The sequence below is a fragment of the Lagenorhynchus albirostris genome, chromosome 15 (assembly GCF_949774975.1).
Source record: "Lagenorhynchus albirostris chromosome 15, mLagAlb1.1, whole genome shotgun sequence".
In the NCBI taxonomy this organism is placed as follows: Eukaryota; Metazoa; Chordata; class Mammalia; order Artiodactyla; family Delphinidae; genus Lagenorhynchus; species Lagenorhynchus albirostris.
In genome coordinates, this window is record NC_083109.1 from 26,479,970 (window position 1) to 26,495,890 (window position 15,921).

Consider the following 15,921-nt stretch of genomic DNA (forward strand, 5'->3'; position numbering starts at 1 on the left):
ATTAGCCAAGTTGTGAATGCAAAAGAAAAGTTCTTGAAAGAAATTAGAAGTGCTACTCCAGTGAATACAGGAATGATAAGAAAGCAAAACAGCTTTATTGCTGTTATGGAGAAAGTCTGAGTGGTCTGGATAGAAGATCAAACCAGCCACAACATTCCCTTAAGCCAAAGCCTCATCCAGAGCAAGGCCTAACCCTCTTCAATTCTATGAAGGCTGAGAGAGGTGAGGAAGCGGCAGAAAAAAAGTCTGAAGCTAGGAGAGGTTGGTTCATGAGGTTTAAGGAGAGAATCCCATCTCCATAACATAAAAGCGCAATGTAAAGCAGCAAGTGCTGATGTAGAAGGTGGCTAAACATCAGATATTCCATGTAGACGAAACAGCCTTCGATTGGAAGAAGATGCCATCTAGGACTTCCATAGCTAGAGAGGAGAAGTCAATGCTTGGCTTCAAAGCTTCAAAGGACAGGCTGACTCTCATTAGAGGCTAATGCAGCTGGTGATTTTAAGTTGAAGCTGATGCTCATTTACCACTCCGAAAATCCTGGGGCCCTAAAGAATTATGCTAAATCTACTCTGCCTGTGGTCTAGAAATGGGGCAACAAGCCTGGATGATAGCACATCTGTTTACAATATGATTTACTGAATACTTTAAATCCACTGTTGAGACCTACTGCTCAGAAAGATTCCTTTCAAAATATCACTGCTCATTGACAATGCGCCTGGTCATCCAAGAGTTCTGCTGGAGATGTACAATGAGATTACTGTTATTTTCATGCTTGCTAACACAACATCCATCCTGCAGCCCATGGATCAAGGAGTCATTTTGACTTTGCAGTCTTATTATTTAAGAAATACATTCCATAAAGCTATAGCTGCCATAGAGTGTGATTCCTCTGATGCATCTGGGCAAAGTAAACTAAAAACCTTCTGGAAAAGATTCACCATTCTAGATGCCATTAAGAACATTCGTGATTCATAGGAAGAGGTCAAAATATCAACATTAATAGGAGTTTTGAAGAAGCTGATTCCAACCCTCATGGATGGAATTGTGGGGTTCAAGACCTCAGAAGAAGAAGTAATTGCAGATGCAGTGGAAACAGCAAGAGAACTAGAATTAGAAGTGGAGCCTAGGGCTTCCCTGGTGGCGCAGTGGCTGGGAGTCCGCCTGCCGATGCAGGGGACGCAGGTTCGTGCCCCGGTCCAGGAGGATCCCACGTGCCGCGGAGAGGCTGGGCCCATAAGCCATGGCTGCTGGGCCTGCGCGTCCGGAGCCTGTGCTCCGCAGCGGGAGAGGCCCGCGTAACGCAAAAAAAAAAAAAAAAAAAAAAAAAAGAAGTGGAGCCTAAAGATGGGACTGAATTGCTGCCATCTCATGATAAAACTTCAATGGATAAGGAGTTATTTCTTACAGATAGGCAAAGAAAGTGGTTTCTTGAGATGGAATCTACTCCTGGTGAAGATTTGTGAAGATAGTTGAAATGAAAACATAGGATTTAGAGTATTACATAAACTTGGTTGATAAAGCAGAGGCAGGGTTTGAGAGAACTGACTCCAATTTTGAAAGAAATTCTGCTGTGGGTAAAATGCTATCAAACAGCATTGCATGTTTACAGAGAAATTGTCCATGAAAGGAAGAGTCAATTGATTTGGCAAATTTCACTGCTGTCTTATTTTAAGAAATCGCCACAGCCACGCCAACCTACAGCAACCAACACCCTGATTAGTCAGCAGCATCGACACTGAGGTGAGATGCTCCACCAGCAAAAACATTAGGACTTGCTGAAGGCTCAGATGATGGTTAGCATTTTTAGCACTAAAGTATTTTTAAATTAAGGTATTTTTTTAGACATACTGCTACTGCACACTTAATAGACTGCAGTATAGTATAAGCATAAGTTTTATATGTACTGGGAAACCAAAAAATTTGTTTGACTCCCTTTACTGTGATAATCACTTTATTGTGATGGTCTGGAACTGAGCCCGCAATATCTCTGAGGTATGTCTGTATGTGCTCTTACTTGTGTAATAAGTAAAAAAATTTTTTTGATATATGGCATGATATTCAAATGAACAAAAAGTAGTAAATGAGTATTGTAGACAATTTTTTAAAAATCCAGAAAGACTGAACAAAAAATATAAAACTCATAAACATTCATAGATTAAAAAATAAATCAGAAAGATAGAGAAAATGATTTATATACTTAACAATACCGCTGTTTTGACATATTTCCTTCAGTCCTTTATGTACATGTGCATATGTATATCTAATTTTTAACAATAAAATACTGTATTTACTGTGTAACAATACTTTGTTATTTTAAGCTGATGTATGATCATGAGCATTTCCTTATGTCAATAAACACTCTCTACAATTACTATTTTAATGTTTGTACAATTTTTCATTGTATGGCTGTACCATAATATAACCAATCCATTATTATGGAATATCAGGCAATTTCCAGTTTATTTAAATGATAAAAAAGGCTGCAATAAATATTTCTAGACCAAATTTTCTTTTTTTAGACCAAATTTTTGTGGTTTTAATGCTTTCCTTAGGAAAATTCTAGAAGATAGTGTATCAAAACAAGTTAACTAGGACTTCCCCGGTGGTCCAGTGGTTAAGACTCTGTGCTTCCACTGCAGGGGGTGCGGGTTTGATACTTGGTTGAGGAACTAAGATCCCACAGGCCGCACCAACAGTTAAAAGTGCAGCCAAATGTGAAAAACAAAACAAACAAACAAGTTAAGTATTTGGCAGTTCATGATATGTGCTGCCAATCAATAACTTTTCAGAAATCTCCTAGTTTACACTTGCACGGGTGGCATGAAAAGGTGCTTATCTCACATTAACCCTGCCGGCAATTAGTACTATGTATACGAATCTGTGCTAATTTCAAGGTCCAAAACTGTCTTCTCATGACTGTTGGACACTGCACGTTGGGGGCTTATCCCTGAGGTAAAAACAGTTTTTCACATGTTTACTGGCCATGTATGGTTCCTTGTCTGTAAATTTTTTGTTCATTATCACATTAGGGATTTTAGTGGTTTTTTTTTTAGAGATTTTATACCATTTCTTTTAACTATCATCTTTTTAAAAATTTGTTGCATATATTGTTTTGCCATTTCACTTTTCTGTTGTTTACATATCTTAACATGCAGGATTAAGGTAAAATTAATCCAGTTTTCTTTCTGTGATTTCTTCCATTGTTTTTACGCTTAGAAATTAGAAAGCCTTATCCCCATCACTTTGGGTCATTAAACATTTTGTTTTCCTTTTCAATATTTGGTTTACGCTATGAATGATAACACACACACACACACACACACACACACACAGAGGCACGTGCGTGCATGTGCGCGTCCTGGTCTGGTAGGCCCAGAGCCCCACTGCTAGACTGCCCTCCCTCTGCAAGTCCATCCCTCCCCAGCCATGACCTCGTACAATGTCATCCTCCTTATTATAGTTGGCGATGTCCTTCCGGAGGGTCCGAATGATAATCATACTCAGGATGCCTGAAACAAACAGGGGCGGGAAGAAGAGGAGGCATCAGCACGGCCGTCTGAGTCTTCTGTGCTGCTTGCCCTCCGGGCACACGTGGCTTCCTCTAGTGGGAACTGGCTACGCAGCCGCCTCAGGTTCTCTCCTGGGCATAGCTCCACCCCAGCTACAGGGCAGGGGAAACAGAGGGTCACCCCCCAAGAGGGGAAGAATGAGCTGCTGGGATGGGCGGAGGCAGTCACAGGACACCGCTTGTATTCCAGGGAGAACAGCATCCCAGCTCCTCCAGGGCTTGGTCCTTCCAGCCTCTCCAGCCTCACCTCCTCCCAGGCTCGCCTCTCACTTGCCTCTGGTTATTTGTTGCTTTTAGTTATCAGGTCACAGCCCCATCTCTCTCTCACCTGCGTGCCTGTAACCCAGGCTGTTCCCTTTACCCGGATGCCCCACTCTGTCCTGACTCCTACTCACACTTCAAAACATCTTCTCTTCTCAACACCCCAAACAGCTCAGAGGCACCCCCGTTTGTACTTGCACAGCACCCTGTTTACCTATCTAGGCAGCACAGCGTAGTGGTTAAGACAATGGGTTGTAGGACCGTGAGCTAACTTAACACTTTTTGGCTTAGCTCACGGGGCTGCGAGGATGGGGATGCATTTAAGTGTTATTAGCACAGCAGCTGGCCCCTGGGTAAATGTTTAATAAAGACAGCATTATCTTTACTTCTCCTGATACTGAAACGATCAGTTTCATTCTACCTCTGACAACCACCCTCACCCTGCTCAATGCCCTCTTGCCATCTGGCCTCTCACCAAGCCTGTCTCACTGCAGGGCCGTGGCCCTTGCTGGAACCGTCTTTCCCTAGGTCTCTGAATGGTGGCTCCTCATTCAGAGAGGTCTTCTCTAAAGCAGCCTTCACCCTCTCCTCAACAGCCATGCATATGCTTCACAGCACTTAGCACTATCTGGAACCCTACTACTTCTGTGCTTTTCTGTCTCTCTCCTGCCACCAGAATACAGACCGTGAGGGCAGAGACTGGGTTGGGCTTGCTCAACACCATATCCAGCACGCGGCATGGGGCCCGAACAGGATGAGCAATGCCGAAACACTGTTGAATGAGTCAGTGAAGGTGTGCGTGAAGAGGCGGCGCGGCCTTCCCCTAGGGAGCTCTCCAGAGTAGAGGGTGAATCTTGTTTACCTCTGTGTACTGATGCCTTGCACAGAGCACTAATGTCTGTTTTTGACCTATGCTTGGCTCCAAGAACACCCTAGAAGTCTCCTGGGAGTGATGTGACACCTCAGCCCCTCATCCCTCACCCCGTCCTCTCCACCCTCCAACCCATAGCTCTCTCACCTGACAGGAAGAAGACCACCACGACGGAGTTAATGATAGAAAACCAGTGGATCTGTACATCACTCATGGTCAGGTAAGTGTCCCAGCGAGAGGCCCATTTGATGTCACTCTCCTGGTGGTGGGAGGAAGCACTTGAGAGTCAGGCCTCCACCTTGACAACTGCTGCTCGGACCAGAGCCCTCCTCCCCTGCCGTGGGCTCCAGCCCCTTCTCACCTCCCAGTGCACAGAGTAGGTGAAGTACAGCTGATTCGCCTTGGTGGGGTCAATTTCTTGGGGCGAGGAGTTGGTACCCTCAGGCAGGGTGCATGAGCTCTTCTCGTCTGTTTTGAGGTCTGTGAGAGACAGAGACTCAGTCTGTTCCTGCAAGGGCTGGTGCCACTACCCAGGGTCTGTTCTGCGGGTGCCCTCAGAGGCAGCGTGCTGCGGAGCAGTGGCTGGGAGAACAGCTGGCAACTAGAGCTTTAAAACTGTGCTCCCTTGGGTGGGGTGGGGAGGGTGGGAGGGAGCCCCAAGAGGGAGGGGATATAGGTATATATAGAGCTGATTCACTTTGTTGTACAGCAGAAATGAACACAGCATTTTAAAGCAATTATAATCTAATAAAGATGAAAAAACAAAAACAAAAAAGAAACAAAAAACTGTGCTTCCCAGAGCCCTGACTTTCCAAAGGGCCTTAGGGGCTGCAGAGAGGTGTATGTGGGGAGGGGTCTGAGTCCCTATTTAGTCAAACGAATTCTTCCTTCAATCAATTCAAACATTCATTTGCTCATTCAATTAGTCCCATTCAACAGGCAAAAACAACACTGACTCACTCTCTCATACGTTCGCTCACTCATTTAGTCCCCAGAGTCCTGGCACTTTAGTAATTCAATCACTCCGATGCTTCCTTCCTTCATTTACACATTTGTTCATCCTGCTGTCTGTCCATTCATTCAACCAACATACAATAAATAAGCACCTACTATGTGCCAGGTACTGTGCTGGAGAGAAAGTGGTGAGAAAAGGAGACATGGTCTCTAACTTCGAAGGGCCAGTGGGGGAGCAGCTGCTGTCAAACACGCACACAGTAAATGTCAAGCTGTAACCATGACACAGACGGGAGGAGAGGGAGTATGATGCCCCGAAAGTGCAGGGTCTATGTTTTACATAAGACTTCTGCATATGACTTTGTTTGACTACGAGGTTCCACAGCTTAAAAAAGCTCCAGAAACTCACCACCACTGTGGACAAAAGGCCAGGCATGCGAAATGGAAGTCGCCCTGTGGTGAGCTAGCGCTGCCAGGCAAGGTGAGGCCGACCAGATCCCGTCAGGCCCACAGGGCTGCGCCTGGGCGCTCAAATTCCTGCACAGCTGTTGACCCGGGGCCAATCACTCACACAGAGGAGCAGAAACACTGAAAGCTGCTGCCCAGCAGCTCCTTCGGTACCCCTGCCCCTTGTGCTTCATCCCTTTGCTCTTGAGCTGGCTGCTTCTTGTGATGGCCCAGCAAAGCCCCAAACTGCTGTTTGGTCTTGGCCAAGTCACTGACCTCTCTGAGCCTCTGGTTCCTATCATAATCAGCACATTATCTCCCGGGGTGGCTGGTAAGGTGCTGTGCCAGGCCAGGAGACACCATGTCAGCTCTCCCATTGCCCCCCACCTTCTCTAATGGGAATGTAGTGACTCCACCTTGGCTGGGCCCAGATGCCACACTGGGGCCTATCAGCCATTTCAGGAATCAAGGGTGCAAAGACCCTGGGTGTGAAGCCCAGGCCCGTCCAGCCCTGCCCCTCTGGTCACACCTCCCCACTCACCCTCCAGCCTGATGCTCTGGGGAATCACCTCGAAGCGGACGACGCGGTATGTGTGCTCCTGGTCCTCTTCCAGGTCCTCCCGGTGGTAGTAAAGGATGAACGAGAGGTGATTGTGCAGGTAGATCTAAAACAGCGCAACAAAGAGAACAAAATAGCTAGGAGCCAAGAAACCACCAGAAAAATCACACAGGGTGACCAGCCAGGTATTAGGTCCCTTCCCTCATCTAGCAGACCCAACTGTACCAGCGTTCCAAAAACACTGCTCTTATAGCAACCCGCTACTCATGAACCCTCCAGGGCTCTGTGGGGCTTACTAGGTACACGTTCAGACCCCTTAGGCTGGTATTCAAGGCCTTCTGTCACCCTAACATACCCAGCTGCCGTCACCCTCCCAGACATGTTAGTTCGCCTGGTCTCCCTGGGTCCCTCCCTGCCCCGTGAACAGTCCCCACCCTGAACTCTGTTCACGGCATTCACTTAACTAGAATGCCGTCCCAACTTCACTCAGCTCAAGCCTACCTATTTTTCAAGGCCACCTCCTCCGTGACAACCTGCCCGCACATTAGCTCCCTCTGAACTCTTCTGGCCCTGACCGTCAAAGCACTGGCACGGTCAGGATTGGGACTTAAGATCCAGGATCTTACACTGTCAGTTCTCTTCCCAGTTATGAAAAAAGCCCCTGGAGGACAGGGACTGTGCCTCAAAAGAAATGCTTTTGTTCTTTATTCCCTAAGTAATATGTGTTCAGTTTAGAAAATGACAAATATAAGAGAATCACTGTTACAATCAATGCCATTAGCATATTTCTCAGTGGCTGTGCTATAAAGTGCTTACACAGATTATCTGATTTACTCTGCATGACAACCCCAAAAGGCAGGTATGGCTGTAACATACATTTTACAGATAAGGAACCCAAGGCTTAGACAGGTGAGAGAGGTAGGCTTAAGGTCACTCACCAACTAGTAAGTGGTGAAGGCAGGATTCAAAACCCAGGGAACCTGCATGCTCTTGACCACTGCTGAGCTCTCTCTCTTACATACTGATGAAGTTCCAGACTTCCTTTTTTTTTTTTTTGCGGGGGGGGGGGGCGGTAGTTAATCTTATAATCCATATAATCATATATTTATGTGGAATCTGAGTTTTTAGGCACTGTGCCTTCCACCTCCTGTGTAGCATCTGCCAGAGCCGGGCCCACAGCACTCAGACATCTGACCGGCCATGGCCAGGGGCACCAGGAGGAACTTGTCTTGGCCATCCCCACCTTTCCTAAGCCTCGAGCTACATGTTTCCCCCTCCTCTGTGGCCCCAAGTGCTCGTGACTTTGGGGAGTGGCTCCCCCAGCCCTCTGAGCACATCAAGACACTCTACCTTGTTGACATCCGTGAAGCCGAGCCGGTAGCCGTGTTCAAACTGCACGTCCTTCTCCTTCTTCTTGTCGTCGCCGTCGCGGTTGGAGTAGAGTTCCAGTCGGGTGGCCACGGGCAGGTTGTCTGCAATGCTGGAAACCCAAGGCCCCGCTCAGTCCCTCAGATCGCCTCTCCCTCAGTGCCCTCCCCTATGGGAACTCGAGGCTGGCAGGGAGCAGAGGACAACTCACAGGTGGACATAGTAGTCCTCTGAGATCCGCTCGGCCACGAGCCGGCTCTGTTCCACGGTCAGGGTCACTGGCTTGTTGGACTGGCTGCACAGAACCTCACACTTCTTTTCACTGTTCATGAGAACCTGGAAAGGGGTGTTGACAATCCGGTCCCCTCTCAGCACCTCTCCTGCCATAAGAGAGACAGATGGAGCTCAGAGCTTCAGCCCTGAGGTTGCTGAGGTCAGCAGAGACACAGGGCCCACCTGCAGGGCCTTCAGCAGTCCTGCAGCCTGGCACTCAATGCATTACCCTGCCTGTTCAGGCCAGGCTTGCCCACCTGACGCCCCCCTGTTGTCCCTCCTCTCCCTTTGTGCTCTAGCACCACCAGACTCTTCAGAGCACATCAAACATGCCACGTCATTCCGTGCCTCTGGGCCACATGTCGTTTCCTTTGCCTGGAGTGCCATTCCCTGCCCCGTGTTCCTGGGAAACTCCTCCTCACCCTTCAAGCTCAGCTTCTATTCCACTCTCCGGGAAGCCCTTCCTGACCGCCTTAGGACTGAGTTTGTGACTCCCTCCTCGGATTGCCCTCTGCACAGAGGCAGCATCGTACAGTGGTGAAGAGAGGGCTACTGAACCCTGGCTCTGCCACTGACTAGCTTAGCAGTCTTGGTAAGTACCTTAAGCTCAATGAGCCTCAATTTCCTCTCTGTAAAATGGGGATAATAGTACGCATCTCACAGGGTTACAGTGAGAAATAAAGTACCAGGCATAGAGTGGGAAGACAACAAATACTATTTTTATTACCAGCATCACTTCTGCACCTTTTCATATGTCAGTGATGTGACTTTGCACAATATGTTGACAGGTTAAGTTTCTGCCCTCATACCTCATTATGAGCCCTTTAAGGGCAGATAATGTTTCCTCTTTATTTCTGCGTCTTCAGGTCCTGGTTCAGGGAGGAAGGGAGGTAGGGTAAAATCCAGCACCTGAGATTTTCAGCCAAAACATCTTTTTAACTTAACAAACTGGCACGCCCCTTGCATGCCTACTGCCTCAGAGAAACCTGCTGCCAGACGTTCCACGAGCAGGCACCGAGCAGTCAGGGCCTGTCAGCTAAACCCAATGGTGCTTTCCTTCTGAGCCATTCTAACACTTCTACTGGGATGAGGTGGAACTGGGGCAAGCTGAAGGAGACCTACCAAAGCCCACAGGCGGCACTAATGCCCACATACGCCTGGTCTAACAGCTGCCTACCAGTGTGGACCCGCTTGATGTGGGACTCTTGGCCTAGTCATTCATTCGTTCATTCATTCATTCCTTCCCAAACATCCACTAGATATTGGTTATGTGCTGGGCTCTGAAGAAATAATGTTGAACAGACATACGGAGCTTATGGTCTAGTGGGAAGACAGACTGATTAATCAGGATAACGAGAAGGTATAGTACAATATGAGGAACTTGCTCTAGGGGTGGGGGAGTAGGTCTAGGACAGCTTCTCTGAGGAAGTAATGCTTGAAGTGAGCTCTAAAGGAAGAGAGCCTTAACTAGGCAAAGAGATAGGGGAAGACTATTCTAGACAGAAGGGAACAGCACGCACAAAGGCCCCCTGCCTGGTTGGGGGGCGGGGGGAAGGCAGGGGGATGACGCGGTAAATGTAAGAGGCCTGTGCGGCTGCAGTGCACATGGCAAGGGTGACTTGAGGTGCGCTGGAGAGACGGGCTGGAGCTGGACCTCAGGGGGCCTGTGGGCCAACAGGAAGTTTGATCTCTATCGAGAGAGCCACAAAAGCCAATAAAGGGTTTCTAACAGGGGTGGCAGAAGACATTATCCAATTCTGGTTACACATCACTGTGGCTATTTTGTGAAGAAAATATCGAAGATGCACGGAACTGGCCGGGGGCGATGGCAGTCAGCTATGCAAGTGGGCGGTGATGGTGGCTGGATTAGAGGGTATAGTGAGGGCGGAAACAAGTACACAGACTCAGGAGCTACTGAGGAGGTGAAATCTAGGGGGGCTCGTGCTGGCTGACACAAAGGATGAGTGAGGAGCGGTGCATATCAGGAAGACTATGGGGCTTCTACAACCAAGTTCCAGTTGGGGGGAAAATGGGAAAAACAGCAAATTTAGACTGAAGGCATTTTTTCAGTTTGCATATGTCAAGTGGCTATGTCAAGCAGGCAGTCAGATATCCAAGTTTGAGGGTCAGAGGAAAGGTCAGGGCTATAGATAGAAGCTGTGAGTTGTTGGGATACAGATGGTAAGTGGCAGGGCCACTAGCTTTACCACAGTGGGGAGAACCACTCAGCTGTGCAAAGTGGCACTCTGACAAGAGTGGATGAGGCCACTCAGGAGGGGGGGAGGGTGAAAAGGCGCCTGGATGAAGGTCTCTACACCTCTCCCCCGCTTTCCCCCTCTTTTAGAAGGCTAGTTATGCAGGTGAGTCTGCAAAACCCAGGGAGGGACTGGCCAGTGGGAGGCCAAGAACACCAATGAGATATCTGCATGGTCCACTGCTGAAATGATCTGGGTCATCCTCTGCCATTTTACATATGACAATGCTGAGAACCAGACCCAGATAGTGACTAGCCTATGACAGTGACTGTGGTAGTGCTAAGCCCCTGGGCTCTTTCCTCTACACCACGCCTTACCACTCACTTCTTTTCAGGAAGGTCAATAAGGAACTCACTTGAGGGAAGGAAGAACATACAGAGAGAGGAACAGGGCTGAAGATCAAGTAAGGTGGGTATCACTTCTTGATATTTAGAAATTATTGATACATTTAAACCAAGAAAGAGGACACACTGGCCTGGAACAGCTGAGTTCTAATACAGAAGTATTCATTTTAATTTTTAAAGCTGGGAGCAGACAGCCAGCCACACTAGACGAGCAACACGCTGAGTGGACCGTCTAAACGAGTCTGATGCCATAGTCCAGTACAGCTGCCGCAGACATGCCCCCACCCCCCCGCCACGATATGAATCTCCACCGACATGATAATCGGGAGCACAGCCCTTGGACAGCCCAAATGAACCTTTCTGGAAAAGGCAGTCTGGACAACAGAAAGAATTCTGGTTTTAGAGTTAAAAAACCTGGGTTAAGATCTCAATTTCTCTACCCATTGACCATGTGACCACAAGCAAGTTTTTCAAACCTCTGAAGCTGCTGTGCCCTCTACTATGGCACGGGGGCCATCATACCTGGCTTTGCTGAGTTACAGTCGGAACCAAGTAAGACAGTGCGCAGAGTGTACTGCTTAAGGCTATGGACCCTGAAGCCAGAGTTCCTGGGCTCTGCCACCAACTCGGCGAGTGACCTGTAGCAAGTGACTTCACCTCTTGTGCCTCGCTTCTGTTATCTGTGATAAGGGGATAGTAAGAGTAGCTACCTCAGAGGGCTGTTGTGAGAATTAACTAAGGTAAGCACAGACGTGCTTAGAACAATGCCTGGCTCACTGTTAGAGCCCTTTAAGTATTAACAGTGATGATGATGAGGACGTAGAGTACAAGGCTTGCGACCCAAAAGGCATTCAATCAAGGCTGTTTCTGCTCCACTCAGGGAGGACAAAAACTTTTACTGAATGACAACTATGTGTCAGACACTGGGTCAGAAGTGGCAGAGAGAGACACATGTAAGACATGATCCCGCTGCTCAAAGAGCCCCTAGGCCACAGAGGGAGGCACTACACAAAGCTGGAATGAGATACAGTGTGGCAGGATAACTTCTGTACATGGAAGTTTCCATTTCTACGAGGCAGGAACATTCCCCAGCTTCACGGAGGTTAAGGTCACGCAGTATCACACTGAGGTGTGCCCAAGTGCTCAGCCTTGGGCTGTAGATGAATCCACACCAGCTCACAGAGGGAGGGAGGAGCTGCTGTGAGGGGTCTGGAGGACACAGCAGGTCAGGCTTCCCAGCAGTGGCAAGGTGGCCGGAGCACGGCATGGTGTGGAGAGAAAAGAAGGGTAAGCGGCAGGCAGCAAGGGCAGCCCAGGCCCCGAGACCGACCTCCGTCCAACTGTACAAGGCGAGACTTCAGGACGGGCGGTGCTGCCTGCTTTTGGTCGAGGCCTGCCCCAGCTGGTCTGGGACATCCAATACCTGGCAGTAGGTACACCTGTTGGCTAGGGGTTCTGGAAACATCTGAGCCATGGGTAGCCCTGATGGAGAAGGCAGCCCTTTCAGGGGACTGCTCAAGAGCCAGTTCTCTCCTTTCCCCTCCCTAAGCTATAAGAGAACAGGAAAGTCTCTTAAGTTCCTTGAAGTCAGGGAGGGCATAGTTCCAAGTTTTCATCTCCAGGACTTAACACTGAGATGGCAGAGTAAGTACTAATAACCATGTCCTCAGTAGAGGCCACCAAACGTCTTTTCCTTTAAGCCTGAAATTCCACCAAATGAAGAATTATTTGAATTAAAATAAAATGGCTGCTATTCATGAACACATATGCCAGACACTGCACTGGGTGCTTCCCACATTATTTGAGGCAAGGCCTGCACAGCTTAGCAAGAACTATGGTGATGTCCCTGATTCCATTAGGGCCAGAGATAATCACTCATTCTTTTAATTAAAAGCAGAGCAGGTTACAGAAGCCACAAGAAACAGAAGGGGCTATCTAGAAATCTAGGAGAGCCAGTCGGAGCAGTAGCCAAGGGCTCCAGCTCTGAAGCCTGACTACATGGATTCCAAGCCCGTTTAGCCATTAATTAACAGTATAACCAGAGGCAAATCACTTACCCTGTAAAATGGGAATAAACACCACAACTACCTCCTTCGGGATGTTATGAGGATTAAATAAGCTAATCTGTATATAAACTATGTAGAATGGTGTCCAGCACACGGTAGGTGCTATATAAGGGTTAACTGCCATTAACATTATGAAGAGATCCGGGTTCCTCTTTGGGATAGCGTGACAGCAGTGTGAGAGAAGAACTTACCCAGATTCTCTGCCTTGTAGGTTATTTTGCTGGGCTGGCAGAAGGGCAGTGAGTAGTATTCATAAGGCAGCTGGGTGCGAGAGCTGGTGAGCTTCACAGCCTAGTGGAAGAAGGGAGGCCATTATTCCTCAACCCAGAAATCAAGATGACTGTTTCAGCAATCCTCCCTGGTACCCACTCATCTTTAGTATACTCGGCATTATTACCTAATAAGCAAACTAACCGCAGCAGACACAACTCTGGTATACTATACAATACAATTATTTCACAGTTCACTAGTTTTAGATTACATTATAGATTTTGTTTAAAACCACAACCAAATCCAATATATACTCAGAGTCCTTAACATGCTGATATCCTTTGACCCTATAATTTCACTTCTGGGTATCTTTCCTAAGGAAATAACTGCAAATAAGGGAAAAAACTTCAGGAACAAAGAGCTCACTCCTCATTCCTAACCACAGTGGTCTTCTGCCTCTAGTTCCTTGAGCCTGACCAGCGCTCTCCTGCTTCAGGCTTTGAACCTGCTCCTCTCTGCCCAACTCTCTGACTCCTTCTCACATTTGGTCTCAGCTTAAATCCCCTCACCTTCGAGTCCTTTCCTTATCATCTTATCAAAGGAATTCCCTCATCTTCTGTATTTCAACACTTCTAGTTATCTTTGTAGCATGTCTGATAAAATGTAATTATTTTATATTTTTGTTTTCTTTTTCCAGAGAAATCAGCCTCCCCTACTAGAATTTAAGATTAAACTCCATGAGGGCAAGGACCATATGTGTCTTGCTTACCTATGTAACCACCGTGCCTAGAGATCTAGGTACATAGTAGGTGCTCGATAAATGTTTGCACAATGAAAAAAGAGAAAAAAATGGAAAAACAGCTAAAAGCCCCGTAATGGGAAATTGGTCAATAAACCACAATATATTCGTTCAATTAAATATTATGCAACCATTAAAGATGAAGTTTAAGAAGACCATGAAGAAGAACATTTAGGAAGTGATGCAAGCACACAGAATGCAGCTCTGGAAACAGTGACAGCCACAGACAACTCCCCAAAACATGGATAAAATAGAACCAGTCAAAATGTTGCAAAAAAAATTAATTAATCAATTAATTATTTTAAAGTTTTTTTTTGATGTGGACCATTTTTAAAGTCCTTATTGCTATTGTTACAATATTGCTTCTGGTTTGTTTTGGTTTTCTGGCTGCGAGGCATATGGGATCTTAGCTCCCCGACCAGGGATTGAACCCACAACCCTCTGCATTTGAAGGCGAAGTCTTAACCACTGGACGGCCAGGGAAGTCCCAAATTTTAATTTAAATGCAACTAAAATTATCTTTGCTATTTAAAAACTATTAACCATTCCTCATACACCATCTGAAAGTATAAATAGTTTTTAGAATCCAGGTCCACAATCCTTACTTAAAATTCTTGCTTTGGAATTAGGATTTTTAATTTAATTTTAAAAGATTTAAAATTTAATTTAATGACTGTTTCAGTAATCCTCCCTGGTACCCACTCATCTTTAGTATACTCGGCATTATTATATTAATAATTATTACATTACATTACATTATTACATTAATCTATAAATTAATTTAATTTAATAATTTTTCCAATTTTAAAAGAGCAATGTGGTATATTATAAAACCATGGGTTTTATAACACCCCCCAGCTGGGTCTGGAGCAGTACCCCACATTCAATGACAAGGAAATGCAAAAATATTCATACTAAGTTAATAAACAGTTCAGGTCAGGTCTCGCCTACAATGAGTTTAGAAAAACTCTTAAGTTTCAGAGCTTTTTAGATGTTGGATTGAAGGACGGGGGACCTCTATTAAGCATTTCATGAACTGCTTGAGGCGAAATGACCAAAAAGTTATTATCTGTTATAACAGCCTGTTATTCTGTGTTTCTTAGCATTCTCTCCTTCTGGACAATCAAAAAAGAATCCACATTACAAAGAAACTGAGTCTCACCTTTATGTCCCCTCCCGCCCTCTCCCTTCCCACCCAAGGTGTAGTTCTCACATGCCCAGCTTGGCAGGACTGAAGCCAGAGCCACCCTGTCCTCCCCATGCCACAAGCTTTGCTCTGGAGGGGGCTTCTGGCAGAGGCACTGGGAGGAAGGGTACTGCGGCGGTTAAGAGCCGGGCTCTGAACTAACCCTATGTCTCCCTCACAATGTGACCTTGGACAAGTTGGTTCACTTCCTCGGGCCTCAGTTTCCGTAACTGTAAAATGTTCAGTAAATCTCTAAAACATACAGTATCTGCCTCAGAGGGCTCTTAGGGGGCATCTTGAGCTAAGCCATGCATAATGCCTGGCATGTAAATAATCCTCAATAAAGGTGACTTTAATTATTGTTCCCGAAAACTACAAGTCTGACTTCCAAGGAAGAGGGATGCTCACAGTAATGCAACACATGGAATGGTGCATTTGCTTGTTACTACTACATAGTTCTAAATGCAGGCACTTTCTAATAGTCATTGATCATATGTATTTATCCACCCTGCCAGGCTATGTACTAGGAGCTGGTGACACAGCAGTAACCGAGAAAGATAATATCCCAGCCCTTGTAGAACTTGATTCGTGGTAGTTTTCGTTTTTCCACAAATATATTTTTAACCTCTAAACTGGTTAACTCCCCCTGGATAATGAAAAGTTGCTTGCATCTAATGCCCCAAATAAGCATGACATGTAGCAATTTATAATTTTGCAAATGCCCAAAATGTGGTGGCAAACAAAGGCACATGTACAT

The 15,921-nt window shown here is 46.5% G+C and overlaps 1 protein-coding gene across 2 annotated transcripts in view; it reads right to left on the bottom strand.

Moving 5' to 3' along the window:
- TM9SF4 (transmembrane 9 superfamily member 4) overlaps positions 1–15,921 on the bottom strand; it is a 56,803-nt gene that overhangs the window by 15,062 nt on the left and 25,820 nt on the right. Inside the window, exons 3-9 of one of the 2 annotated variants that reach the window (XM_060122671.1) lie at positions 13,161–13,260; positions 8,243–8,411; positions 8,014–8,143; positions 6,646–6,769; positions 5,065–5,183; positions 4,851–4,962; positions 3,442–3,512 (exon numbers count right to left, since the gene is read on the bottom strand). In XM_060122671.1, the coding sequence (XP_059978654.1) occupies positions 3,442–3,512; positions 4,851–4,962; positions 5,065–5,183; positions 6,646–6,769; positions 8,014–8,143; positions 8,243–8,411; positions 13,161–13,260 (825 nt within the window). Of the gene's footprint in view, positions 1–3,441; positions 3,513–4,850; positions 4,963–5,064; positions 5,184–6,645; positions 6,770–8,013; positions 8,144–8,242; positions 8,412–13,160; positions 13,261–15,921 lie in introns of those variants that run through there. The other variant, XM_060122672.1, reaches the window with a different exon arrangement.